Source organism: Malus domestica, chromosome 01 (genome assembly GCF_042453785.1).
Source record: "Malus domestica chromosome 01, GDT2T_hap1".
Lineage (NCBI taxonomy): Eukaryota > Viridiplantae > Streptophyta > Magnoliopsida > Rosales > Rosaceae > Malus > Malus domestica.
The window spans coordinates 29973165-30000769 of record NC_091661.1 but is presented as its reverse complement, the minus strand read 5'-3'; the positions used below and the strand labels follow the sequence as shown (position 1 = coordinate 30000769).

Sequence of the window (27605 nt, the reverse complement as noted above, 5' to 3'; positions counted from 1 at the left end):
AAGGGGTAGCATTTGGAATTGAGAGATTGATAGCCTTAACCCTTAAGTTGAAGAAAATTTTCAATATGATCCGTACGCGAGATGGTACATCACGTGTTACCATATAAATAGTGAGATATGTGTACTAAAAAGTTAATAACTTAAAAAATAAAAAATTTCACCACTTTTATAAAAATACGTGGTGTATCACTTGTATTCCCGTTATAATAAAAAATTTCTCTTTAAGGGGATGTATTCAATTGGGAATTCGAGAGATTTTAATGAATTTATAAATTCATAGATTTTTATGGAGTTTAACGAATTTGTAGAGATTCTATGTAAAATTTTAATTCAATTCCCTCGAAATCTCATAGAAAGATGTGAGATTTGTGAATGCTTAAAATACACTACAAAATCTCTCTAATTCCCTCTAATTCCTCAACTTTTCCAAATTCTTTAAATTCAAATTCTAATTTAATACACCTGAAATGTTATAAACTTCTTTAAAATTCTAATTGAATACACCCGGATTTCTAAGGATTTTAATAAACTATCTTAAAATCTTGATTGAATACATATTAAATTTCAGATAATCACTTAAAATCCTAATTAAATACAACTAGATTCATTAAAAGAATTAAAATCCCTCAAAATCCCAATTGAATACACCCCTAAGTTGGTTCACTGGGAGAATTCAGTTCATTATAACATTGGGCTTCCAGCCCATCAACAAAGATTGGACTTCAGATTTTTTACTTGTTTTTTCGACTTGAGATTATTGAAAATAGTGATTTTCACAGTCTCGCTCGAAAGATAAAACTTGAGATTATCGAGAATAGTGATCTTCACACTTTATTTTAAAGCGAAACTTTAGTGCGGCAGCTATCTCACAAATGGAGTGTGATGCGTAGAGTCGGGTTTGACCACCAGAGTACATCCGGGTATTTTTGTGAGTGCAATCAGACAACAAACCTAATTTGACACCGTAAAATAAAAATAAAAAACTAACAAAACAAGACCGCGAAAATCACTTTCCTGCTAATAGCCATATAATTATTCCATTATTCCTACCAAAAATTGAAAAATATTGTTCCCATTTTTTTCGTAGAATGACAGTAGGAATTTCTTTTACACCAATGATCACTGTTCTAAAAATCCCCGCCTAGCGCCGCCTAGGCGCTAGGCCCCAACCCACCGCCCCGATTAATGCCTAGGCCCCAGCCCACCGCCTAGACCACCTAGGCACCCACCTAGCCCGCCTAGGCACCCGCCTAGACCGGCCTAGGTTGCAACTCACTTAGACAGAAAATACATAACTTTCATTTTGCATTTTATTTTTTTCCAATAAATTGTAAGAGACTTGTTGCATACTTGAATGAACAAACATTATATCCTTATTTCACATGTTTTCATTATGTTCCAATACTTCTTGATATATATGCATTCTATTTTGTAGTTTATGATGAAATTATATATATTTCAAGTAGAAGCAGACACTTATTTACCTGAAATATGATAGATTTACTTAAATCCGCCTAGTCCGCCTAGGCTCCCGCCTAGCCGCCTAAGCGCTAGGCCCCAACCCGCCGCCCGACTAGCGCCTAACGACTTTTAGAACCTTGTCAATGATAAATTACGACATTGGAGCCCTTGGAGTTAGTTAAATTATGATGGCAGCGAATAAATAAGTTATAGTTAAGTTAGATCGTGTAACCAAAATAAGGATTCTTCTTTCTTATAGTTTTCATGTTGTGTTAGTTTTTAATCAAAAGGCATAAACGAGATTCGAACCTGTAACATTTTCCTCTGTTGAGAAAATAATAAAAAAGTATCATTAGACTACGAGCTTCCGATTTCCATGGTTCTGAAGTATAATCAGTAATTAATTTTGGCCTAAAATCATTTTCTAAAGATAATGATGCTACAGGCAGGTATAATCACTGTGTATACAAACAGTAAAAGAAGTAAAGATGCGAGTAATTTTTACAACTGTAGTTGCCACTGTTGAATTGCATACTGGAGGGCATAATTGGGGACCAGATTGCAGTGTTCGAGCTCAAGATTTGTCATCGGCGACGTGTTGTGGCCGCTTTTCAGCCATCCCCGTATTGCTTCTTCTTCGTATGTGAAACCATCTGCTGCAATGTGTGGATCTTGCATGACTTCCTGCAAATGCAAATTAACGCATATCGTGTTCAGTTAGTGATTCTACAGAAATTGGAATTCGAGTCCGATGGACGTAAGTTACCTGCAGAATGGGGCAGACGAAATGGGATGGTGTCCGAATAAGCTTCTTGGAAACCAAGCACGTTGCTGAGGCAGCGTATGAAGCTCTCATTGCCTCGTGGGCAACCAATAGGTCTAGCCGATCCAAGCGCTTGTTCTCGCAGCACCTCAGTGCTATGTAAGCCATCTCTTTTGCTTGCTCTAGTGGCCAATCTCCGGCTGAAACGTCCAGCAATGCTTTGAAGTTGTCATTTTCTAATGCATATTTCACATCCTTCACTATTCCTGAAAGCGGACTTGCAGTTAAAAGTTGCAACAGTATAATCCCGAATGAGTAAACATCTGATTCTGGTGTGAGTTTTCCAGTTTCAAGATACTCTGGATCCATATACACATGAGCTCCATTTGGGTCACTACGTATTTTGGTGAAGTTGGTCGGGTTTTCGTTCTGTGGGATCAAAGAGTTGATGCCCAAATTTATAAGTTTGCTCACAAAGTTCGCTTCAAAGAGAATGTTACTGGGTTTCACGTTCCCATGGACAAGACAGGGGATATTTGAGTGAAGGAATATGAGGGCAGAGCATATCTCTGTAGCAATGGACGTTCGAATTTGCCATGGAAGAGGCGGAGTGTTGTCTTTGCAGGCAAGGAGGTCTTCAAGGCAGCCATTCTTTAGGTACTCATATACAACTGACCTGGATTCTGGACAGGTTCCAATTAGTGTTACTAAGTTTGGATGCCGCACTCTGCTCAAGACCTCTACCTGATGGAATTGAACCGAAATAATGAATTCACAACTGTTTCACTGGTTTTCTAATAACACATAAATACTGTAGAAAACATAACATAAGATTTACCTCATGTTCGAAGTCCAATTGAGTTTTAGAACCATAAGAAGGCAACATCTTAATAGCAACATGCATGTGGCGAAGAATCCCTTTATAAACACTTCCGCGCCTTCCTTCTTTAATCTTCCAGGACGGATCAAAGTTGTGAGTTGCCTCGTTGATCTCCATAAAAGAGAAGATAGGGAATTCTGCCTGATCAAAGCTTGCAGCTTCCCCATTTATCATTGTCTCTAGCTGTCTGACTTTTCTCATTGCATTTCTATGCTCTATCTTCATTTTATCCCGTTTTTCCCTGAAACTTATCAAGAGCCCCGCAGCTGAGATGATTTTCTCCTCTAACTCCTTGACCTCACTTTGTGACGCTTCTAGTTGTTTCTCCAGCACTAACTTCTTGTCCTCAACCATTGGGAGTTGTCTTATAGATTCCTCACTCTCATCCTTCACCCTGTCTATTTCTTGCTTTAATCTAGCAAGCATTTCTTCCATCTCTTTTCTTTGGCTCATCTCCTTAGTGCATAAACTTTCAAATGCTTTGGCCTGTAAGAAGGCATGGACAACACAAACTTTGTGGTGAAGAATGAGAGACAGTATCTGCTATTAGTAGGTATGCATAAATCACCAAAATATGCATGCTTGCACAAATGCACACCACATGCAGACAAATACCAGCATCTAAAGAAACCCAAAAGGTCAAAGTTTGACGCATTCAATCTAGAAAACGATCAGGCTAATAAATGAGATCAGTTTAACTCATGAGCAATTCATGCCATTCCAAATTTTACCTTGCATTTAGCCTCCACCGCATCATCTTCCTCTTTCCACCGCCTAGTTGTCTCTTCAAATTCCTTCAGTTTTAAGTTCTTAGCATCCACAATGGCTTGTTCTACGCTATGATAACTTTCACCATTTTCTTCTCCCTCCTGTAAAGATAAGCAATTAAAGACTAATCAAATGGTTTGAAAAGTACAGCACACACTGACTTGAAAAGAAGTTTTTGCCACAACTAAAGCCTGACAGAGCACAAAAGAAGCTCTTTATCTGCCCCAATATGTTCCCCATAACTCAAAACTCAGGACATAAAACAGAAACTATAAACATGCACACCTAAGCGGTTTTCTAGGAAGAATTTTGTACAATTTCAGCAAAGCAGTAAATGATGTGTAATGAAAATCATCCATGTACTTGCATACAAAGGGTGCCAATGAATGAATTTTCTCACCGCATCTATCATCAACGGGGTCGACCTCCCTGATATTTCTTCCAACTCGCTGGTATCTTCCTCAGCATCTGCAGAGCTCTGTAACAAAGTTACTTGTCTAGTACCACCTCACATTAGAGCGAAAAGTCAAACAGAATTTCTCATTGGAGAAAAAAACAGTCTGGGTAGTGAGGCTACCAGATTTCTCAGCGAATCAGTTGATTCTGATCTGAAGTGTTCTGGTTGCTCTGTTCCAAAAGCCCAATTCGTCAGCAGCAGAGGAGGGGCAATTTCTATTTCAGATTCATCTTCTCTGTCTCCCCTGTTTTCACGTGCTTCATATAAGTGGCAATTAAATATAGTACGTATAAGGACAACGCAACAAAGTTACAAAATTGACAGTTTGAACTTAACAGGGAAAGCTACTTGGGTGAAAACAACAGTTATGAGCCAGTCTGCCAATACATTAAGAAAAACTTAAACCCGCCGATGCATGAGTTGGTGTGAAAGGTGCCAAACCTTGTATATATGAGGTACCCCTTACAAACAAACCAAATATGACAGGAACTAGCTGCCTTTTGGCATACGAAAAATGCTTTCCTGGACTTTATCTCAGCCAATCTCCTGCAATCCCAGCAAGGATGAGTCAGTCAACATAAATGATATGCATGTTCACAAGTCTTTCAACTCATTACCGATCACACGCCCTTCATCATTAAATTAGATTTACCAGCAATAGAATATGTTTCTTTGATTTTACCCACATAGCACTAGGAACGACAAAGTAGCATGACTACTACAACAAAGCCTTGTCTCACTGAGTGGGTCGGCTGTATGAATCCTAGAACGCCACTGCGTTCATAATTCATTTGCATTGTTTTCTTCCTAGAATGCCACTAAGTGGGGTCAGCTGTATGAATCCTAGAACGACACAGTAGCATGACTAAAGAAAAAAATTATCATTAAAAGTATATTCACTGATGCATACTCAGAATAATGTTCATCTGCAGCTGCCCCCATGACAAGCCATCTAATATGGTGCCGAGCAACTATTTCGACAATCCCCTCTTCGACATTTCCCATCTCCATCCATAATTCATTTGCCTCCACCTGCATTCATAAGAAAGCACCCTAAGACGAAAATAACGCTCTCCCTATACTTGAAATTCAGATTTCGAATACTAATGTGCACGATCTATAGTGTAGATTATCAAAACAACTATGAAAACAATGAAAAGCGAGCCGTTACCCCCGCTCCGGTGAGAATCATTCGGTATTGATCTAGAAGCTTTCGTAATTTCGTCCTCTCAGCTACCTGTAACACCTTAACTGCTCCTTGTTTCAATTTACTAGCAGAACCGATCCCTTCTGCTGCAAATAGTACCAAAAATCACAATTATAACTCTAAATTGAAAACAATTGCCTCGAAGTTCAAATTTTCTTTTCGATTTTCTCAGCAGCCAAACACAATTTAAGGTCAATTTCTCAAAAACACTAAAGACATTGATCGAATTCAACTTTCAGAGTAAAGAACTCACACATCGACAGTAGAAGAGAAGGTTTGTGAACATGTAGCAGGCAAATCCTCTTCCCGGCGAAGTTCTTCACCGCCCAAGCCAGCGTCGTTTCGCTCTGCTTCACGTCCTTCCCCACAGCAACAAATATAGTCTCCTCCACATCCGACAACACCCGCCCTTCTCCGACCTCTCCAACGCTCCCCATCGGAACAGTACCGCCACCGAGTCTCGTGGAATTCCGAATCCCGGGTTTGGGGGATTTTGAACTCGGTGAGTCAAAACTCAGTCATGACCGAGTGACTGTAGCCCGTAAAGACGCGGTAATTTGTACGGTGGGAGGATTAGTCTTGCCTGCTTCGTGACAAAAACGGCTTTACTTATTTGGGTTGGGCTGAGATTCTTACACCTTTATTTTTTTATTTTTTTTTTGGAGGAAAAATTAATAAATGTGTCCTTTTATATAAAGTTAAAGTAGAAAAGTTAATGGAATAAAGGAAAGTTTTTGTCAATGGACTCGATGCTTAAGATTGAAGTAAGTAGACATGTGTTAGGTAAATTGGTTTGAACAAAGTGTTTGCTATTTACACTAGTTTGTAAAAATATAAGATAATTAAGAATACCGTCGCAAACCCTAGCAACCGCTCTTTTTTTTCTTCTCTCTCACACAAACTCGGAGTTCCATCTTCCTGTCGTCGACTCTTTTCTCTGGCTGGCGTCGGCAGCTGCCCATGTGGCCGTTGCCAAGGTGGTAGTGTCGACAGTAGCGGCGGATTTCTGCCTGTGCGGAATAGGAATTAGGTTTGTTTTTATTTTTACTATTATGTCCTTTTGTTGTTTGGGATTTGACTATCCCAAATTTTATTGGACTTATTTGTTGCAATTGGTTTGTAGCCACTATCTTTCAATGAAATCTTTGCTTTAAAAAAAAAAAAAAAAAAAAGAATACCACTTTGTTAGAAAACAAAAAGTATATCATTCTGTCATAAAAAATTTGAAATAATTGGCACTATAGAAAAATAATTCAGCAATACCCAAAAATAGCAAAAAATAAATAAAAATTTATGTGCATCTTTTTTGCACATTTTTTTTCGCGTCATTTGATTAAATATACCAAAAGAAAATCAAAGTTCATAATTAAAACAAATATCTATTTACTATAAAGTAGTTTGAATTCGTGCAAACTTGGACATTTTTTGCACGTAAGAACATAAAAGGGAAAATTAAGTAGGAATATGTCAATCTTTCTAGATTAATAGACAAATAGTAGAAAAAAGTCAAACCAACGAGATAATTTAATAAAATTAAATTATAGTGCACTTGCATGGCAATTACGATCTTTTTATTCTTTGTGTTATGCTATCTACACACGTTTTTTTACTTCTCATATATCTTTTGTTAATTTATGTCTTTTGACATTTTTCAATTTATCCGATCTGACGGTTGTAAACTAAAAAAACATGTAAAAAAATAAAAATGAGTATGTGGATATCACATTCCTATTCCTTTTGGACGTTCGTCTTGTCCATGTGAGTAGGATTACGAGGGAAGAAAAAGACTTGCCTTCATTACGCCATACACGCGTTTGATTAGCACGTTAATACGGATTAGGCAAAAGCCAATAACATCAAGCACTCAACATCTCCTGATTATAATACAATAAAAACAGGTATGAAAAATCAGACATTTTATAAGGACTCCAAGTCCAACCTGCAACAACACATCAAATATTTTAGGCAGCAAAACCACTTTAAAGTATTAGGGTTTGTTTGCAAGTGATTTTAAAATGGTTGAAAACGCTTTGTGGTAAAAATGTATTTAGAACCAACTTAGTAAAAAAGTAAGTAAATCCTAAAAAAACACTTAGGACGCTTATCTGAAAAAAACACATAACTAGTGCTTCTTGTATAAAGCAATGGCAGAGCTAGAAATTTTTTATCGGGTGAGCTAGCTTAAAGATCTAAATATATAAACAAAGAAACTTTATATTGTATTTTTCACATTACCAGCTAGCTGAAGAAAATTTTCACAATGTGAGCCAAGAATTTTCGCTATTAAACAGTTACAGGTGAAAATTCAAACAAATCCAAACTTGTACATGTACAAGAAGCGATGAGAAAAATGATGTAAGAAAAAGAGATTGTTTGTAAAATGTATTATATAACTAAACCGAGAAATTCGGATCAAAGACTAAATATATAATGGGTTACATTCGAAAATTAATAAAAATTACATGCAAAATTTTATTTTTCACATAAAGCTACATGGGCTATAGCCCAGGGTAGCCCTTAATGTGGCTCCGCCATTGACAAAGAGCACTTACTAAAAATATTTTCTCTAAAAACGCTTTCATAATTTTAAATGTACTTCTAAATTGGCCCTTATAATATTCAGGTTTAATGTCCTTTTATTAAGTTAAGGCTTGATAGGGGTCATTTGGGAATATTCAACCCCCTATTTTACGTGTTTTGTTATTTTAAGAAAAAATGACTAACTTTTAAACTGGTTTTTAGAAAGTGTCGTTTCCTTTGGTGCATATAAACTTATTACAATTCGTCGGGTTCCAATTCGGAACCGGATCCTCAAAAACTGAGCAATCTAAGCAATGATCTTGGACCGTTAAAATTTAATCCAACGATTACAAACAGGAGGCTCATTTAAAGTTATAATAATTATAGCCGTTAGATTAAATTTCAACGATCCTGATTGATTTCTCAGGGTGCTCAGTTTTTGGGGATCCGGAGAGGATCCGGACTCGTCCAATTCAACGGAAGTAGCGATAAATCCGGACCAACACATGGGCAAAAAAGTCAACTCAACAGAAAGCCCAATTGCAACAGCCCAGTTTCAGAGAAAAGCCCAAACCTTTCTGGCCCATCAGAAAGTGTCCCGCGCCAAAACGCAAACTCGCACAAACTTGCTTCTCTCCTTCTCCATCTACGCTTCTTTGACTGGTAGTTCTGAAACTTTAACTCTCTCAGTCACGCACTTCATGACGATCCATAGTTATCGTCTGCTCTATGGACCATGGAAAACCCTACAGAAACACTCCCAGAAACCCAGGTGAACGGCCCAGATCCGCCGAACAACCCAGAAACCTCCGCATCCGGAGATGGTCTTCTCGCCGAGCTCGAGTCCCTCCGCCAGTCACACCAAGCCCTGCTATCGAAGTCCGTGGCGATGGATGAAGACTCTGATCTCATCCGGCAGCAGAGAGACGATGCCCTGGCTCGCAACAACGAGCTAACCAAAGTCGTCGGAGAAATTTCCGGCGAGAGAGAGTCGCTTCGCGACGAAATTCAGAAGCTCGAAGGTTGTCTGAGAGAAAAGGAAGATGGGTTTGACTCGAAATTGGAGGAGGAGCTGAAATTGAAGGAGGTGATTGAAAACGAGGTGCGAGTTTGTCGGGAGACGATTGAAAGATTGGAGCTTGAGAGAAAAGAGAGAGATGGGTTTTTGCTTAAGTGCTTGGATTCGCTCCGATCGATCAAGGAGGGTATAATCGGAATAATCGACTGCGTCGGCGACGAAAAGGTAGGGAATGGAACTGAAGAAGCTGAGGGGACCGGTGCGGAATCGGAATCCGACCCAGAGTGGAGGGCGGTTTATGAGGAGATTGCGGCGGTTGCGCGGCTGACAGCTTCGGCGGAGGCGCAGGTGAGTGAGTATAAAGAGCTGAGGAAGAAGGAGAAGAAGGAGTTGGAGAATAGCGTGGTGAGTCTGACGGAGGAGAACAGAGATATCAGCAGCCTGCTAAGGGTTGCTCTGGCGGAGAAGGAGGCGGTGGTGAAGAGGTTGAAGGGAAGCGAGCAGAAGCGGGTGCCTATTTTGCAGAGAGTTGGGTTTGGGTTTATAATGGGAAGTGGGGGCAATGAGCAGTCGCCGGAGAGTTCCGGGGATAAGCTGGACGGTGCAGGGTCTACTGCAGGAAGTAAATCGGATGGCAGTGACTGTGAAGAGGGGGTCATCAGTCTGGTGAGTTCAATTTTTCGTTGTTTCGGTCATGGATTGTTTGAGCTAATTTATGATTTCTCGTTGGTATTTTCGTGTTTGATTATTCGTATCAGGCCTCGACTGTAGAGAAGATCATGAAGAACCTGCGGCTTGAGATCACTCAGTTGAGAAGATCTCTGGATGAATCTAGGTAGTTCGTCATTGAATTATGTTCGTATTTGAATTTGCATTGGTATTTTGATTGTGAGGTAGGTTAGCTATCGAAGATATAAGCTTTGTTTCGGTGTTATTTACCTGAATTTGGATTTCGAAATGATGGCAGTTCTTAGTTCTTACAAACGGTTCAGAAAAAAAGGAGAACATTGTTTAGTTCAGGGAAATGTTAACTGTTTGAGTATGATTCCTGATGTTATGTGATGAAAAGTTGTCAATAGTTCAAGCTTTTTATGAATATGAGTTTCTGAAAGCACTTCTCTAACCATACTTGTACTATAGCCATACTGTTTACGTTGAGCATCGTTGATTTAGTTGTCGATTACTTATTATCAATTCTATGCCAGGTCAGACACTGAGCGCTTGCAGAGTCTCGCGGAAAAACAAGCTCAACAAATTTCGGAAAACACGCAGTACATCAAGGAGTTAGAGAATAGAGAGAGGGTTTTAACTCAAAATGTAATGGGCTATAACAAAAATCCGTTGTTTGTTTGCTTTGCGGTCCTAATGTGTATTCACCTTCTTGCTGAATTGTTTTTGTCATTTTATTGTCGTAGGTTGAAGAACTCATGATCGAAATAAAGGAAAGTGAAGCAGAGGTTGCTAGATGGAGAGAAGCTTGCGAGCTAGAAGTTGAAGCTGGGAAAACTGAGATTGGAGAACGTGAGAAAGTGGTAAATTTCTATTCCCCATTACTAATTGCTACTGCGTGTTTACTAAGATTTAGTTCTACGCTTTATTTCCTTATCTGGTGTTCTTGAATTTAGTCTCTCACACTTTGGTATGCTATTTCGTTAGATCGCCATTCTGAAGCAAGAATTGGAGAAGACAAAGGCGGCTCTCGACATATCAAATGGCAAACTGAAGATGAAAGAAGAACTTGCAGCGACCGCTATGGCTGCGCAGGCAGCAGCAGAGAGGTCCCTGCAGCTGGCCGATAGCAGGGCATCAGGACTACGGGCACGTATAGAAGAACTAACAAAGCAAGTAGAAGAAGCAGAGAGCAGAGAGCGCAATAACCGAAGGGTGAGACACATATGTTGGCCATGGCGACTCCTGAAAGCTTCTAACAATGCACAAAACAGTATTAAGCCTGTAAGACGATTCCTACCTGAAATGCAAGCCTTGCTTCACTATAGCGGGTGATAAATCAGTTACTTTTCGGATCAATTCAGTTGTATTTGTTTGAATTTGTTTCTTCGTTTATTTTTTAGATGTAAAGAAACAATTGCTCGAGTACGATTACAATGTGCAGTGTTTCCTCCTTTTCTGTCTCTTAGAAATTTCGTTGCGGAATCAAGAAAACAGAGTACAAAGTATTACACGATAAACGAATTACATGAAGGTTTAAGGCAATATGTTTGCCAATGCCAGCCAACAAGACAATATCTGTTCTTGTGATACAGAACTGACCAAACGGAAATAAATTACAAGGAGGAGAGAAATTCTCCGACGTCTCCGAATTTTAGATTCGCTAATTGAATAGCCCTCCAAATTCCTTCTTCATCAATCCCTTAATCTGTGCAACAAAACACAAATTCCAGCGTCAAATCGAACACATCGATACTTCCATATGTTAAGCAAATGATCCATACAAGTCTCAAAATCGACGAGATATACCTGCTTAGCCGAAAGTCCGATCTCTTCTAAATCATCAAGCTGAAAACAAAGAAAACAACATCGGATTAGAAACCAACTTAAAAGCATTATATAACTACATCCCCTCTACTAGTTTTGTTTTCCTTTAAAATCTCTGATGTGGGATTTGAGAATACTTACATTCTTGAAGGGCTTCGGAGATTCATCGCGCAGTTCCATGATGTAGGTTGCTCGCTTCTCACCAATCCCCTAAACGTAAAATTTCAAATAAGTTGAGAACGAAAAACGCTAGAGAACAGCGATGATAATAAAAAAGAGGTTCCGATCCTCACCTTTAATCTTTTCAATTCTTCCCTATAAGGAGTAAAAATGAAGAAAAGATTAGGCTTGTAGAGTAAGGATACGAAGCACACTACTGATCGAAAAGCATATATACTTACTTGTTGGCTGTATTTAAGAAGCCGAGATATTCTTGAACAAGAGAATGCTGCAATGACGGTATAACATTAGAACTTGGAACGAAATTGAAGACATGAACAGAATGAAGATAAGGTATAGATCATACCTTCACTTCAGAATTACGCACACTAAGCGCTTCCCAAGGGCTGTTGACATTTGTAACCTCACATCTATTGTCTTTCGTACCCTTATTAGCCGGAGTTTTCGGTTCTACATTGTTGGATGAAGCATCATTCTCCTCTCGCATCTTTATGCACAAGGGAGTTGCAGAACAGTCGGTTTTTGATGCATCTGATATCTTTTTGCACACAGGAGTTGCAGAAAGAAGGTTTTTCAGATTGTTTGATAATTCTTGTAATCTTGAACTTATTGGCGGCGATTTTTCATCATTGACATCTGAGTTCTTGCCTTCCTTTTCAACATGATGACCTGTCAATTGAAAGACCAAATTAGGATTTGTTAGGTCAATTTGCATCCAATATCTTGCAGATGAGGTTTGCCGATTCAAACCATAAGAAACCAACCTTCTTCAAGTAAAGAGAAGTCATCTCGGCTGTTGACACCCGGAGTATGTTTCTCAGTACGAGCATCAGAATTAAAAGAAACATCCTGGAAACAATATGAACAATCCATCAAGAAGGTACTCCACAATTCCAACTCATGATGCTTTTGTGTTGAAACTTTCCATTACCTTTTTTGCCATTAAAATGCATTCTGCATGCTTTGGAGCATCTGATGATAAATTATCCTGCAAAATGTCAGTTGACACCCATCACACCTTTAACATTTACATCTTATAAAAACAAAATCCTCCTACTATATTTTTCTAGACTTCTACGTTACCTTTTCACCCATAGAAGTAAGTTCCAGGGGTTTCAGTGCATCTGACAACGTATTCTCCTGCATAGACCATCAGTGACGTCAATCGAAGATTCCAAATGATTGTCTATAGCAATACAAATTATACAATACAGGAGTACTGTGAAGGATGAGTTACATACCACTGAAGGTTCTGCTACTTCCGTAACACTTGAAACGGACATTTCCTGCAAAAATACGATGCAATGCCTATAAATAAGAATACAAGATTACTCCCCCAAAAGTGTTCTCACTTCTTGAAATTCTAAATATAGACAAAATCAAAAGTACAATATAAAAGACCCTTACCTCTTTATCTACAGAAGTTTCTGAGGTCGATGCGATATCTGAGATTGAACTTCCCTGCATTAAAATTAATAAGGTAAACTCAGGTTGAAAAACCATATTCGGAATCGGATTACTTCAATTTGCAAAATGCTTCCCATAAAAATGTGTACTCTAGCATATAAGGTGGTGTTTTTTCCATCTTTTCACTAAATCAAAAATATCCAGGATATATGAAATGCTCGGCACAAAGTAAGAGATCATGTACCTTCTTCGATTTGGTCAATTTATTTTTTTCATCAAATAGCTTCCTTTAAAAAGAAAAAAATAGCACATATTTCAGAAACTACAGTCATTACTGGAAAGGGAACAAATGATTCAGCTATAACTTAGTGTACAAAGGGAAACCTTCATAACATACCTTCCTTTCAATACGGGAGTCATACTGCAATTGATCTTCTTTTCAGAAAGAGGCGCTCTGGAAATGGTTTGTTTCTTTGTTGTACCCACAATGGTCTGCGGTATATGGCCCTTACGTGATGGAACCACCGCTGATCTTGTCAAACATTTAGTCTTCTTTGTAGACTCCATGACAGCCCCATTATTATTTTGACAAGATCGAGACATCAGGCTTACCATGTACATGGAATCTTGACAAAATGTTGGTTTCTACATTGAAAAAGAAAGAATTAAGGTCAAAAGACAACCAAAGCTCCCAGACAACAATAAACCAGAAAAAGAAAACTTGCAACCAAACGAACAACTCTTACCAAGCAAGTGACCATCAGAACTCTATGCGCTCCACTCAGGGAGTCTTGCAATAAATGTGTGAGTTTGCTTTCCCGGTAAGGTACATGATTTCCAGAAGCGCGTAGAGCATGAACAACATTCAACATGGCATATATTGACTTGTGAATTTTACTAGTCTCCACAAGATTAAGGCCATCGACACTTTTCCTACGGGTTCCCTCATAACCTATTAAGGGCAGATTGAATAAAGTTATTTCCTATATAACATTGTCAAACAAACAACAAACGAGAAGAAAAAAAGAGGCTGAAACATGTTTGGCCTGTTGTTAAAAAGACATACAACCTGCCAAGTCAACAAAATTCAATTTTCCCACATGAAGGGCATCTGAACTTTCACTAGGAGATGATACATGCACTATCAAGCCCTTGTGGCCGCGACGAGGAAGTTCAGTAGCTACTTTTTGTGCTCGTTTACAGGAAGCACACCCACTTACATATAAATTGTAGAATTCTGAAACCGATTTCACGGGAACCTGGAAAGGTATGAACAGATATGTCATGACTCATGAACAATGCACAATAGAAAGCCGCTCTTGCTATCTCGATTGAAAACAAACAACAAATAACTTACCCGAGAAAGTCCTTTAAGCCGAATTTTCCCTTGAGCATCACCCTGTACCAAAACTAGTCGTCGTTCTGGATCCAAGATATCATACACATGGTCCTGATAGACCTCGTAAGATGATATATTAACGGAATTTCCATCTTTCTCCGCGGCCAAAAAAATTTCAGCCATTGCTAGAGCTGCCAAACCTGGTTTCTCAGCAGAACCCTTCAAAATCAAGTGGTTCATCTCATCACTATACATGCTATTTCGAAAGAAAAAAATAGTTAAAAGACTAAAACTTGGGGGGGAAATTGGGGAGAAATACACCCCACCTGAATTAAGCAAGTCTTTCCACTGCCTCTTGCTCCCAATGTAACAACAGTGGCATTACAACCACCAAGAACTCCAGGTATTAGAGGCTTCACCTCTCGCGAAAAGATTACGCCATTGTCTTCGTGTTGGTCGTAGAAGTAATCCAATTCATACGATTCTTTACGACTACAACACAAAGTAGATGATAAAACTTGTGACCTTACACTTAATCACGTCACAAAAATTAACAATTTTCATTTCGTAACAAAACCCAAAAGAGTAAGAATCAGTAGGAATTCAATACAGAAATCGACGTTACCTTGTAGGCTGCTGCTCTTTGAAAGAGAGAGTGACACTCTCCGAACCCTCTCCATTGGGCTTGTTCACGGAGATCCAAGAGTCCCCCTTCGAAAACTCGGCCTCTGCGTCCATAAATCCCCTGACTTTCGCTACAAATCGGACCTTCCGAGATGGTTTGGAGCGCGTTGGGGTCTTGGTGCGGTCAGGGTTGTCGCACAAAGACGACGCCATCGTAGAATTGAAGATGGAGAGAGAGAGAGAGAGAGCAGTACGAATTATCCCTTGATTTGGTTCTGGTTTTTTTATTTATTTATGATTTTCTTATAATTTTGGCAAGTGCCAGCAAAATAGCCGTTAAAATTTTTGGGAGGGAATTCAAATTTTACTGACGTGGCGCGCTTACACGCTCCTTCCCGAAAAGGATACGAATCGAATCATTAATTGGGCCAACACAGAACAATCCAGTACCCACCTATACATGTTAATTAACAGCCCAAAACCTCCAGCGGCAAACTCAAAAAACTGAATTAATATTAACTTCGTCTTTCGGGGTCGAATTGGTACAATACAATACATGCATCTAACGAATCGGCTACAATTAGGGTTGGAAAAATTTTCCCAAACCGAAAAAATTCTGATCCCAAACTAAAAAAATCCCAGATCAAAATTCCCCAAATTTCCAAGACGTCATACCGAACCGATCCGAAACCATTTGATACAGGATTCAGTATTACCTATTCAATAGTTCGGAAATCCTGAACCGAACCGAAACTAAATATATATATATAAAACATCATCGATCTTTACAGGTTGACCCATTTCAACTTTTGTCTCTATCTCGTCTTTTAGTAATGTTATCAACAATAAGATCTTAGAAATCTGATACACAATTTCTTGGATGCTACTTCGTTGCTGAAATTTCAGCAGGAGGTCTTACTTACATCCAATCTCGGGTGGACATGTGTCCAAGTTTTGATTAAAAAAAATCAAAATTTGGACACATGTCCACCCGGGATTGGATGTAAGCAGGACCTCCTGCTGAAAATGTCAGCAGCTAAGTCTTATTCCAATTTCTCTAGGCTCGTCTCAAACTGTCCCGGCCACCATGTGCTCCCATTCGTCCCGTCTTGATTTGTTACAACATTCGACCAAGAGTGTGCATGTTGCAATTCAAAGAGAGATTTTTCAATGTAACCGGCACACGGGGTGGTACATCACGTGTCACTATGCAAATTGTGGGATATATGTTTTAAAAGGTTAATAACTTAAAAAAAAAATTCTCATCACTTACATAAAAACACGTAATGTATCATCCGTGTTCTCGTCACAATGAAAATTTTCTTCAATCCGAAAAATGGTGAGCTGTGCCCAAAACCAAAGGAAGCATCAAGGCCCATTTTGAATGATCCGTAGAATTTGGGGGTGTAAAATATAAGGAGTAAAAAAGAATGAAAACAGCAAACGCCGCGTTTTAGTGAGTTCGCATTCCTTTTCTTGGACGCAATTTCATTTTTGTTTCACAAATTCTTCAATTTCAACCGATCGGATCGAAGTCGTCGGAAACGATGGAATCGAGGGCGGTGGAAACACAGTACGGCGAGAGGAAGAAGATAACGTCGGCGTGCGACGTCGAGGCCCTGAAGAAATGCTTGGAGGAGAACAAAGGCGACTACGTCAAGTGCCAGTCGCAGATCGAGGCCTTCAAATCTTCATGTTCTTTGAAGAAACCAAATCAATCTCCTGAATCCGTACAGTAGATCATCAGGTTCGAATTTTGTCTGTAATTTTTGTTGGAATTTTGAGTGTTTCTGGTAATCTGAACATTTACCCATCTGGGTTTTTTTTTGTAATAATTCATTATCTTTAGATCGTTTGAAGCTTTGGTCTAGAAAGCACTTCCGCTGAAAGCACTTATATTACAAGCACGTCAAGTGCTTCCCAAATTACTTTCTAGACTAGAAGTAGCACCTACTTCCAAAATGATAAGCAGTTTTAACTTTATCCACCAAACGTCTGTTCAAAGCGTTTTTTATTATCCAAAATCACTAGCTTTTCCCACAAGCACTTTCGAACTTGCTTAAAAAGCTTAAGCTTCTAAAGGATCTCCTCCCAGGCAATGGCTTTTGCATGAAGGAATTTTGTGGCACACCACATTGCCCTTTCAAGTACAGGACATCTGGTATGTGGACTGCCCTTGTCCGGCGATGCATTCGGATGAGGAGAGAAAAACAAAATCGCGTTCCCCTTAACGGGTCTCGGTATGTTGCTGCTCCTTCCACAATCAGCCTGTTAGAATTCCTCTGTCCCACATCGGCGGTGGCCGAAGGCTTGAGAAAAAGCCCTAGAATTATCTCACTCTAACTTACACCTATACCTACACCAAGTGGGAACAGTATCGGTGTTGTTGAAGTGGGCCTATGACCCGTCTATCTGAAACCCATACCTGACGGATTGAGTAGGTGATCAAGTAGGGACAGTATCAGTGTTGTTGGAGTGGGTCCATGGTCCGTCTACCTGAAATTTAACAAGACCGGACCTTGCTACTCTCTGAACGACAAAGAAAAGCACTACATGTCTAAGGTAGATCAAGTCAGCCAGTTCAGGAACCGAAGGCCACAGCAACAACAGCCAGTTCATCGATAAGAAATTCATCAATGTACCTGATCTTGGTTGCCAGGATAGTTGGACAACGCGTGACGGGTCAATTCGGTTGGAACGAACTGAGTGGCCAAAATGTACTACAGTTTCTTGGTTGGTTTCCTTCCTCCTCAGTTCCTTCCTGCTACTGAAACAAAATGGAGCTTGTGAAATGAAAGTTGAGATGAAGTTCTTACATTTCGTTCGGCAGAAGAGCTGGCGAAGGAAGACGTCGCCGCCAGGAGAAGGAAGACGTCGCCGCCAGGAGAAGGACGATCGAGGCAAGGGAAGCCATTGAAGCTGAACCTCCTGTCCTGAGAGTCTGAGAGAGAGGTACTACTTGCTTCAGCTGCACTAAAGCCTTTCTTTTTTTCTTTTCTGTTAAATGTACAACACTTTGAAGCAGTCAATTTCTACTTAAAAACAATATTTTACCAAACAAGACTCCACCTTTCCTATAACAAGTCATCATGTCAGCATCTCAAATTAATTACACATCGTGATTGGTTTGAGATACCGTTACAATGACTGACACCTTTTGTGACTAGTTTCTCGCTTGCTATTTGTTGTAAATATAGTGCTTCATATGCATGAGTGCATTTTGTTTAAACACGCTCAACGACTACGTTAATTGTTATTAGATGAATATGATTTAATTTTTGTACTACCTAAATCTCAAAATTTAAACTTTTCATGTAATTAGGCATCGTAGAAAACCACAACTTTTGGGTTGAGAAAAAAAGCACATAATGAATCAAGGGAACTTTAACGAAAAACTCCTGATAACGTTCATTTTAACGAAAAATCATATTTTTACACTAAAAGGTCAATCCTGGTACTATTCACTTTACCCTTCATTTTGTCTTTATCGTTAAAACTCAAAGTTTTCAAGTCATTTTCATTAGTTTTCCTATGAATCAATGAATTTATAGTTTGTCGCAAATTTATTCTTTTCTCTATGTTTGTAACCGAAACAATTACTGTAATGATCGATCACTACTTATCAAACAACAGTAATAAGTTAATAACAACAACAATCACTCCCTTCTGTTCATTCTTTTCTCACGAAAAACCGCGCCGTGAATGACTTGCTTTTCTTCGTCGAACCAACCGAAGACTCCCCGCTTGATCCATTCGGGTGATCTTCCTCGTCCTTCTCGTCAAAAGTTCCATACGGAGACGGTGAATATGCATGAGGCACGGCCAATGTGACAGCCCTCTGTAATGCAGCCTTGTGCTCTTCCGAGTGCTCTTTGGCCACCGTCTCCTGCCGCTCCATTTTTTGCTTCGACGGAATCTCCATGATCTGATCTTTCTCCAATAATAACTGAAGGGAGGGGAAACAAGAGCAGAGGTTCAGACACCGGGCAACGATTTTTTAAGCTTTATGATCTGCTTGAGACTTGAGCTAAAAACTTACATCTAGAGCCCTCTGGGCTTCTCTCTCTATCCAAATGATGGCGTGGTCAGAAGTGGCATTACAAGAAAGAACGATGTGCTCAAATCTCCCATCCACCGGAACTGCTGTCTTGACAACGGGCGGAAATCTTCCACACCTGCAAACAAAATTATATAGATGGGAGATCTTTTAACAACATAACATCAAAAGTTACTCCCTGCTCAGCAAAATATCTATGAAACTGCTGTATCTTTGGTTCAACGTGGATGTGGCAAATCCCGCTGATACCAGGTACCACTGTATAACATCCATATTAGAAAGATACAGTGGTTAGTAAGGCTGGATATACGTCTAAAATATTTCCTGTAGGATTACAAAAGAATTTTACATATTGCACGACGACCGCACATTGACAAAAGCAAGAACAGAAGTGAAAACTTGTTCTTGGTAATTTATGGTATGGATCAAATAAGTCTATGCCAGACAATACCTAAAAGGCTTTCTCTCAACAATGTGATAGAGGCGGCCAGGTGCATAGAGCCTCCTTGGATCTTTGAGCATTTTTTCCTCAGGTATACATGTGTCCCTCATGCATCGTAGGGACAATATGCACGGCAAACTGTTTCAAAAATCAAATCCAACTTTAATCCAGATAAATTAAAGTCCAAAATTTTGATTTATCACCTAATTAATTCTCAACATATTAGTTTGCCTTCGGCTGTGAACAAACAACGGTTGAAAAGAGTGATCAGAGCCATCTATACCAGAAAAGTGACTTGAAAATGTCTTCCAACGGTGTAGCGGTCCGCGGTAAAAAGTCATCCTGGTCCAGCATAATGACCACAATCAAACCTACGAAAAGGATTGACGGAACTACTACTTAAAGATTATAGTGGTGGATGCAATATTTTGCTATTTAGTTTCTAAATGAACAAGCTTCCACGCATCGCCAACACAGAAAAATATTTTGGGATGAAAATTTTACACAACAATGAGAGAGAAGATGCTAATAAGTATAAAATCTAAGGCTGCAGGAGCACAATAAAATGTATACTCATTTAAGCTTATTTAAAAAATAAGAACAAAGAGAGGGACTAAAAACTTGCCTGAAGCACAACAGAATTGATGACATCCGCATATCTGACTGCTAAGTTCAATGACATACACCTCGCCGGTGCAATAGCATAGCCCCTAACCCTCTTCCGATCAATGTCCCCCAACCTATCCATGTTCTTCACTACCAACATTGTTAACAATGCTGCTACACCTGACCCTAGGGAGTGTCCTGTGAAAGTCAAAGTATATTTTGGATACTTCTCCACCAGATCTTTCAACATTTCACATTCTGCATCCATGACCCATTGAGCAGCCTTCAATAGCCCGTTGTGAACATACCCGCCATCAAATTTCCTCTTACCCAGCTTATTATCCATCAGAACTGCATAGTCACTCTCTCTTGCCAAGTTAAGGCCTCTGAAGGCAAGAACTATATCGGCATGATCATGATCAAGATACAATATATACGGAGGAGCTAGACCTCCGGTATGTTCATATGTCTTTTTCAAGATTAAACAATCTGGGTTAATTCCATACCCACCGGGTGGTTCCCAAAGAGGGCATCGAAGGTCATCTTCGTAAACAGCAAGAATGTAGCGGCAAAGGCGAGGAACAGGCTCAAATTCTTCAGCAGTGGAAATGCCCCAAGTCTCACTGTCATGACCCGCTGTGTGGAGGCATCGCTTCCACGCCCAGCGGGTACATGCCAGACAATAAACACACTCAAGGATAGGACACCCCCATAGGATTGACATTGAGTCCTACAATCTAAACATACCATGACACATCAAAACTCAGAATTCACAATACACCAATGCCCAAGGACATTTCAACAGCATTAATCGGATTTTCGCAAACGCAATACAGGTATTCATTTACTAATGTTCACAAGAACTATCAGTAGAAGCACATCAAATCAAACACAATGTTATATAATTTGACCCCAAATTACACAAAATTGAATACTTGAAAAATGGAACCAAAGCTGCTATCTTTTCATACCCAGAAGCTGAAACTCGACAAAAAGCTCGATTGGGTCAACTGGGTCTCAACCATTACTGAATTTTGATGCACTGATAAAAAATCTTCAGCAGCTGAAACGATCACAATTTCCACATCCAGCAAACACCCAAAAAAAAAAAGGAAAAAGCAGAGAGAAAGAACGTAACAGATACCCAGAAACCAATATTTCGGTTTCGATCAAATACTGGAATCTCACGGCAAAGACACGATAATTTTCAAAAGATTTGCCAGCATAGACTTCGTTTTCAGATGAAAATTAAAGCGTGGTTTTTGCTTATATGTACAAATTTGGTACTAAATTAAATTGAATTTTGAAGGAAATAGCGAAGGGGGAGTGTGAAGGGAGGTCGTACCTGCAAGTCAATGCCCATTGGGGTTTCTTGATTACTTGGAGAAGAGATGGGAGTGGGTGGAAACATGATGAAGGTGCGCGGTAAAGGCCAATCATCACTGTTATTTCTTTCCTCTACCCTTCTCTCACGTGAATATCATGTCTCACGTGCTCGGTGGTCCATCTACTTTTTTTACCGCCGTCAAAGTTCTTTACGTATTGTGATGACATTCTCTACGGTTAATTGGTATTTATATAAAAATTAAATTGAAAAAATCACCACTTTAAGTGAAGGAGTTGATTTGAAATGACCAAAATGTTTGGCAACGACGGATGTCGGATGTCGGGAACTATTTTTATCGATTTTAAATCTCAGAGACCAAAGTGAGAAGTTATGTCAATCTTAAAGAACCATTTTGGCTAAAAAAACCAACCATATTTACATATACAACGGTCTCAAATGCAAACTATTATGTTATTTAGTTTTCACCAGCCAAACGATATGATAATTTACATTGTTCTTGGATTTAACCATTACGTTCGAAGTGTAACGGGGCAATTTTATTACAGTTCAGATGTGTAATTGTACTTATTACAAAACGCTTCCTAGCTAATCATCAATGGTATAAATAGATTCTCCTAGGAGATGGATTGTGCCCTTCATCGACAAATTCTCAAAACTGTTTTACATTTCTGACAACACAACAGCCCGACGTCCAAAATTTATCGTTAAGAGATCGCGGTCACGTCTTAAACTTCTGAGTGAGTTTCCCCACTCCTTCCCTACAATCTTCAGCGACACGCTTGGCACCTTCTTTGACGGCCAAGCTAAACTCCGATGTGCTTTGCTGCAACTCTTGGGCTGATCTACTGGCCTTTGAAATGGCGGCGTCTTTTAGTTCTGCAGCCCCTTTTCCTGCCTTGGGGATCCACTCCCTCAAATTGGATATGAGCAAGGCTATCTTTTGGATGATCTGATCGATTATATCTCGGGATTTCCCTTTTATATTTGTTGCTAGTGCCTTAAGCTTATGCATCAAATTCTCCGCCCTGCTGACAGCTCCTTCAACCGAGAACTGCTTGCCAGCCTCGAGCCATGTAGCCTCACCCAAGGTATCTTCTCGGAGGTCATTGTCAACAACTACCTTGATGCCCTGCCTCTCCCAGCGATCTCTAGCCTCCTCGAGTACTTTAGCATGTTCTCTTGCTCTTTTTGCCTCATCTTCAGCCCAAGCCCTGGATTACAAAGATTAAAGTCTTAGAATGTTGCGTGAAAATAACAAAACAGATACATAAGACTTGGAAGCTAAATACCTGGCCATGGACAAGGCTTTCCGTTCAACCTCTAGATCATGCTGTAGGCGTGCAATCTCCTGGCTTTCGGTTTCTGCTTCAGTCCTAAGTTTGCTAATTCTTTCTTTTTCATAGGATATCTCTGCTTTGTTACTCATTAGGCTCTGCAACTGTTCCTCCACCTCATGCCTTAACTTGGACAGAACTTCCATTTCTGATTCAACAGCTGCACGTTCTTTCATCAAGGCAATATTATCTTCCGCTCTCTCGGATCTTAACCTTTCCAATTCACGTCTTGCTTCTTCAGCCATTTTCTCCACAGCATCAATTTTTTCCCTCTCCATGGAAAGATCCTTCTCAAAATTTGCGTTCACATCCCTTTCAACTTCGGCCACTAAAGCATTATGTGCCTCCACAGCATTTTCTGCTATAGATTCTGCTTCAATACGTGCAAGCTCCTCACTCACCGAGTCTGAATACTCTCCAGTTGCAAGGGCAATAGCAGCCTGGGCTTTTGTTACTGGCTTATCCGGCTGGAAGAGTCTGGTGTAACCTTTAAAACAAAAAAGAAGGAAATGTGGACTATCAAACCCATAAAATTCTGTTAAAATTAGAAATATAGTTACGAGTCATGACTCACCAAATGCAAGAGCAATAATACCCTGTTCCCCAGATAGGTCAGCAACAAGTGCAGGACATGCATCTGGATGTATCTTATCAGCGTCTATAAAACCAGAAATTTGGTAGAGGACCTGTCCAAATGAAAAATAATAAATATAGAACTAACGATTGAGGCCTACAAGCACAAGAGTAGCTCAAAAACAACAAAACTGAAAACAAACTTATATTGTTAACAACCTCCTTGTCGGCTTTTGGGAGATGTCTTTTCTCTAGGGCCATCTTCCAACTTACAAGATCCTGGCGTGATAGAGGGCTGCAGCAAGAAATTACATTAAAAAAGAAGGCAAATAAGAAAAACCACACAAACAACAACAACAAAGCCTTAACCCACTAAATAAGAAAAACCATAAACTAAGTAATTTAGCCTCAATTCAGTAAATCGAAGATACATTTAAATGTGAGCAGAGAAACATATTAAATAAATACAGATAAGTTACTGGAGAGAAAAAAAAACTGTACGCCCTCACAACTAGAGCAACTAATTTCCAAAAGTAAAGAGACCATGCAATGATGTAGTTGTCAAATTTTCAATTGTGAACGGCCAGGATAATTGGTTTGGAGGAGGTAAACCCCGCGTATTTGGAACTACACACAAATCCAATAACGCCAAGTGATTTTAAGGAAACAACACACTAAAGAGGACACTATGTTACAAGGAATCGAATATACTACCTTTCAGGAGAGAAGTAAAATGAACTTTCATTTTCATCCAAGGAAGAAAACATATCATTTCTTGACAGCTTGCTTGAGATAAGTCCTGCTTCAGCCAAACCTGAATGGATGCAAGGAAATAATAAACACACAAAGCCTATTCACACTGTCTCTTAGGCTATAGCAAAAAAATCTAACATGCTCAAACCTTGAATGGATGGGAAATCAGGGTCTTCAGGTGTAATATCATCAAATGCAAGCTCAGTAACATTCTCAATATACATAGCAGGATATATTTTAGAGATTGAGTTCCTACAGTTAACCCCAAGAAAATATGTCAAAAAGTGTAGACCTATACTATGCATCACAAATTGCAAAACAGAAAATATGTTGCCAAGATTTATATCACAGAGACGAAGGAGGTATACCTTGAAAGAGCACTACTTGCAAAAACCAACCAACGGGCATATTCACGCCGTGTACACAAATCACCAGGTTGAACATCAGCCTCTATGACCTGAAAGCCATTGTCATATTCAAATTACAGATTACAAACTGGCTCAACATCTTACAAACAAAACTATAAACTAATGAGAACAACGTTGATATTTGAGTCAAAGATTTCCATTTCAAAATTTGTCGAATCTAAGGAATCAAATACAGTAACAGTTGGAATTAATAAATAAAAAAAAATCCTCCAATAACTTTGGGATAAGGAAATTAAAAGCAAAACATGACAATGTCAGTACCTTTAACACTTGCAGCGCTGCTAATGCCTGCCCCTGGACCTGATCAACAACTGCCGGAACCAAAACCTTTCCAGGAACCACCTGTAGAGCTGCAGAAACCACAGTTGGAGCAGGTATTCCAGCAGAAGAGAAGGAATTCCCAGCAGTTGGTAATTGTGATTTGCTTCTAGACGGCTCACTTTCAGCTATGGTATTCCCTTCGAGGGATGAACTAATTCCCTCAGCTAAAACCTGCGGTGTTTTGCTGAGGTCAAGGTTTTCTTCGGTTGAAGATGGGGTTACAGGCCCTATGTTATCTTCAGATGAAACCTGAGGTTCTAAAATTGTGCTTGATTGTGTCCTAACCGATGTATCCAGAGCTATCGGTTGATTAAGTTCCTGTGCATCGGCAATAAAAGTAGAAGACTCAAAAGTGGCAGTTTGGTTTTCACTTGTCCCCAGTATTCCATCCTGGGGTTCAATGCTAGGGTTTGACCGATTAGTTTCAGAGGCTTGCAAGTTGGTTGGTTTGACACTCTCTAGGTTCTCTTTAAGTTCAGAAGCCAAATCTCCTATACCTACAGCGAGGCTTCTGTCAAAATCCTCAAGCCCAGAGGCACGAATTGAATCATTGCCGTCAGGCTCAACTGACTTGTCATCAGAAGTTGATTCATGTGGCGTATCTCCTTTATCGGAAGCACTATTAACCACCTCAGTACCTCTGGATGTTTTTTCAAAATCTTGTCCTGACAAGCCCCCTATATCATAATCATTACCAACTCTAATTTCACTGGGAGACTCATCAATTTCTGGAGATGAAGAAGAATCCTCATTAGTACCTGTCCTTTCTTCCGGACTACTATTAGCATCATGCTTCACATTGCTTTGATCATCCACATCTTCTGTACTCCTCTCATTGTCATCATCATAAGTCAAAGACCGCTCCTGCTGCGTCGTTAATGGCTCCATCTGTTGTTTTGGGCCTGAACACATCCACATATGTTTTAACATTTAGCCAAAAACTAAAAATACGTCGATTACAACTCAAGGCAAACTTGTTCCCTAAAACACATGATCTTCCACAAAACCAAAACAAAGCAAGAATATACAAAACACTTCCATTTCCATTAACACCACTGAATTTCCAGTCCAATTCAAAGCTTGCCGATTATCGAAAGAAATAAGGCAGCAACTTACTCAAATTGTTTCGTTTTCCAAAAGACAATGCTGCAAAAGTAAGCCCCGCAACAAGAACGACTCCGGCAACTCCAGCTCCCACAGTCCCTGAGAGCAAACTACTCCACAAATGTTAGCAGCCAGACAAAGCATAACTGATAAGAAAACGTCAATCCAATAGAGTCGAACAATTATGACCTCCAAACCATTTCTTCCTCTGCGAGTCCAATGACTCTTCCCCATTATCCGAATCGGACCACCCTTTAAACCCGTCAGCGATCGAGTTCGACCCGACCCACGAACCCCCATTGCGACGGGGCTCCAATCCACTCCCGGACCTCTCACTGCCTTGAGCAACGCAGAGCACTCGAGCCCGATGATCGAGCTTCCCCAGTCGCCACCGTACGAGAACGGAGGAGGGTTTACAGCAATTGCCGCAATTGAAAGCTAAGCGAATCTGGAGGGAGCTCGGAGAGCACGTTGCAGTCACAGTCGCCATGGAAATTCACTGCTGCTGGTGTCGGATTGGGGGAAATTACACCCAATTGAAACACATAGAGAGAGAGAGAGAGAGAGAGAGAGAGAGAGAGAGAGAGGAAAGCTTCGGTATGGGAAGTTGAAATTAGGGTTTTTACGAGCTTGAATTGCAGAGAGAGAAGATTGAATTGCAGAGAAATGGGTGTGATTTCGAAGGTTTTGGATTTGAGGAGGAAGGAAGAGACAGACACTCTTTGATTTTCATAATATTTTAAGTTTATTGTCTTTTTAATTTTTTGGGTCGTATTTTAATTTTATGATCTATTGACGGACTCAACAAGGGAAGTGTAATTGCAAAGTGGCCTTTTAATACGTTAGGAGAAAGTCGTTGGGTCATTGTACGACGATGTGAATTCAAAGTTGGTCGGTAGATAATTTAACATCTTATTTAACAAAAATTATCGTTTGAGACAAAAAAAAAAAAAAAACTAGAGAAGTGTTATCTCTTTCCCATAATTTTTTTTTTTAAACAAACGATCTCATCTACATTAGGGGAGAAGGTGAGTTTAGCATCACAATAAGTTAGCAATAATATGGTTCAAATTCGTATTTTGTGAGAATCAAACCTAAAACCTTTCACTTATAATTAAAGAAAAATATTACTACACCGTAATACTAAATGACAACTATGAAGAATATCACTGCATCGTAATATTGAAGGACAACTATTTCTTCATTTTGATTTGTTGAGGAGAATTTTATGGTACGGCTATACAACTTTTGTATCATCGTGGTGGTGGTGTCAAGTCTATGTAAATTGTAGAGGGCAACACGTTGTAATCTAATATTGCATTGCAAAGAAAAATTTTAAAAACGACAATATATTATTGAACACGATACCTCGCGTGATTGTTTATGAACATGTTTTTCCATAAAAAAACATGATTCTTATTTACCACACACACACTCTACCTTTGCAAAAGCAATTTACCTCACAAAAAAGCAAATTTCCCTGCTAGATTGTCCTCATCTCCAAAACTCAATGATTTTC

At 39.5% G+C, this 27605-nt stretch overlaps 5 protein-coding genes and 1 long non-coding RNA gene across 9 annotated transcripts; 2 read left to right on the top strand and 4 right to left on the bottom strand.

The window, feature by feature from the left end:
* Positions 1-1788: 1788 nt before the first annotated feature.
* Positions 1789-6151, bottom strand: LOC103442864 (U-box domain-containing protein 32). Its single transcript, XM_008381662.4, has 10 exons — positions 5790-6151; positions 5501-5622; positions 5240-5361; positions 4771-4875; positions 4450-4573; positions 4273-4350; positions 3836-3973; positions 3063-3590; positions 2228-2968; positions 1789-2145 (listed from the first exon to the last, which is right to left on the bottom strand). The coding sequence occupies exons 1-10, from the start codon at positions 5971-5973 to the stop codon at positions 1963-1965; spliced, it is 2325 nt and encodes a 774-aa protein (XP_008379884.2). The 5' UTR covers positions 5974-6151; the 3' UTR covers positions 1789-1962.
* Positions 6152-8679: 2528 nt separating this feature from the next.
* LOC103445193 (uncharacterized protein At3g49055-like) lies at positions 8680-11197 on the top strand. The gene is made up of 5 exons (XM_008384182.4): positions 8680-9740; positions 9833-9909; positions 10280-10391; positions 10490-10606; positions 10731-11197. The coding sequence occupies exons 1-5, from the start codon at positions 8793-8795 to the stop codon at positions 11076-11078; spliced, it is 1602 nt and encodes a 533-aa protein (XP_008382404.2). The 5' UTR covers positions 8680-8792; the 3' UTR covers positions 11079-11197.
* On the bottom strand, positions 11173-15416 carry LOC103445183 (kinesin-like protein KIN-10C). Its single transcript, XM_017326894.3, has 18 exons — positions 15122-15416; positions 14823-14988; positions 14515-14715; positions 14227-14416; positions 13904-14109; positions 13555-13802; positions 13402-13444; positions 13158-13211; positions 12992-13036; positions 12834-12890; positions 12682-12738; positions 12515-12599; positions 12097-12419; positions 11972-12018; positions 11864-11885; positions 11712-11780; positions 11553-11591; positions 11173-11451 (listed from the first exon to the last, which is right to left on the bottom strand). Exons 1-18 carry the CDS (start codon positions 15331-15333, stop codon positions 11407-11409), a joined length of 2109 nt encoding a protein of 702 aa, XP_017182383.2. The 5' UTR covers positions 15334-15416; the 3' UTR covers positions 11173-11406.
* Positions 15417-16593: 1177 nt separating this feature from the next.
* LOC108175295 (uncharacterized) lies at positions 16594-18181 on the top strand. The gene is made up of 2 exons (XR_001792174.3): positions 16594-16867; positions 17216-18181. It is a non-coding gene; the product is annotated as an uncharacterized lncRNA (long non-coding RNA).
* Positions 18182-18664: 483 nt separating this feature from the next.
* LOC103455045 (uncharacterized) lies at positions 18665-21681 on the bottom strand. Of its 3 annotated transcripts, XM_070820288.1 has the most exons (7): positions 21571-21640; positions 21197-21288; positions 20245-20962; positions 19903-19961; positions 19629-19757; positions 19160-19295; positions 18665-19066 (listed from the first exon to the last, which is right to left on the bottom strand). In XM_070820288.1, exons 3-7 carry the CDS (start codon positions 20947-20949, stop codon positions 18791-18793), a joined length of 1305 nt encoding a protein of 434 aa, XP_070676389.1. In that variant the 5' UTR covers positions 20950-20962; positions 21197-21288; positions 21571-21640; the 3' UTR covers positions 18665-18790. The 3 variants fall into 3 exon arrangements, with proteins under 3 accessions (XP_070676389.1, XP_008392863.1, XP_008392862.1); XM_008394641.4 differs by lacking the exon at positions 21197-21288 and having other exon boundaries at positions 21571-21681; XM_008394640.4 differs by lacking the exon at positions 21571-21640 and having other exon boundaries at positions 21197-21568.
* Positions 21682-22004: 323 nt separating this feature from the next.
* LOC103442828 (WEB family protein At4g27595, chloroplastic) lies at positions 22005-27346 on the bottom strand. 2 transcript variants are annotated; one of them, XM_008381636.4, is made up of 11 exons: positions 26276-27346; positions 26099-26185; positions 25741-25884; positions 24923-25011; positions 24602-24690; positions 24382-24485; positions 24195-24294; positions 23700-23775; positions 23482-23593; positions 22863-23394; positions 22005-22784 (listed from the first exon to the last, which is right to left on the bottom strand). In XM_008381636.4, the coding sequence occupies exons 1-11, from the start codon at positions 26574-26576 to the stop codon at positions 22292-22294; spliced, it is 2127 nt and encodes a 708-aa protein (XP_008379858.2). In that variant the 5' UTR covers positions 26577-27346; the 3' UTR covers positions 22005-22291. The 2 variants fall into 2 exon arrangements, with proteins under 2 accessions (XP_008379858.2, XP_008379852.2); XM_008381630.4 differs by having other exon boundaries at positions 24923-25884; positions 26276-27042.
* Positions 27347-27605: the final 259 nt, after the last annotated feature.

Bases quoted from the DNA above. Each gene is read 5' to 3' on its own strand.
- LOC103445183 (XM_017326894.3), bottom strand. From the start codon at position 15,333: ATGGCGTCGTCTTTGTGCGACAACCCTGACCGCACCAAGACCCCAACG. The intron at 14,417-14,514 runs GTAAGTTATTTG...ATACCTTTCCAG, and splicing joins GGCTTAAAGGACTTTCTCGG to GTTCCCGTGAAATCGGTTTC. The intron at 11,886-11,971 runs GTAAGTATATAT...TACTCCTTATAG, and splicing joins TTCTTAAATACAGCCAACAA to GGAAGAATTGAAAAGATTAA.
- LOC103455045 (XM_008394641.4), bottom strand. From the start codon at position 20,949: ATGTCAATCCTATGGGGGTGTCCTATCCTTGAGTGTGTTTATTGTCTG. The intron at 19,962-20,244 runs GCAAGTTTTTAG...ATGCTGGACCAG, and splicing joins TCAATTCTGTTGTGCTTCAG to GATGACTTTTTACCGCGGAC. The intron at 19,296-19,628 runs GTATTGTCTGGC...TTTTGTTTGCAG, and splicing joins GTTGAGAGAAAGCCTTTTAG to GTGTGGAAGATTTCCGCCCG.
- LOC103442828 (XM_008381630.4), bottom strand. From the start codon at position 26,576: ATGGCGACTGTGACTGCAACGTGCTCTCCGAGCTCCCTCCAGATTCGC. The intron at 25,885-26,098 runs GTAAGTTGCTGC...GGATGTGTTCAG, and splicing joins TGGAAAACGAAACAATTTGA to GCCCAAAACAACAGATGGAG. The intron at 23,395-23,481 runs GTGAGTCATGAC...TTTGTTTTAAAG, and splicing joins TATTATTGCTCTTGCATTTG to GTTACACCAGACTCTTCCAG.
- LOC103442864 (XM_008381662.4), bottom strand. From the start codon at position 5,973: ATGGGGAGCGTTGGAGAGGTCGGAGAAGGGCGGGTGTTGTCGGATGTG. The intron at 5,623-5,789 runs GTGAGTTCTTTA...TACTATTTGCAG, and splicing joins TTCTCTTCTACTGTCGATGT to CAGAAGGGATCGGTTCTGCT. The intron at 2,146-2,227 runs GTAACTTACGTC...TTGCATTTGCAG, and splicing joins TCGTCTGCCCCATTCTGCAG to GAAGTCATGCAAGATCCACA.
- LOC103445193 (XM_008384182.4), top strand. From the start codon at position 8,793: ATGGAAAACCCTACAGAAACACTCCCAGAAACCCAGGTGAACGGCCCA. The intron at 9,741-9,832 runs GTGAGTTCAATT...TATTCGTATCAG, and splicing joins AAGAGGGGGTCATCAGTCTG to GCCTCGACTGTAGAGAAGAT. The intron at 10,607-10,730 runs GTAAATTTCTAT...CTATTTCGTTAG, and splicing joins TTGGAGAACGTGAGAAAGTG to ATCGCCATTCTGAAGCAAGA.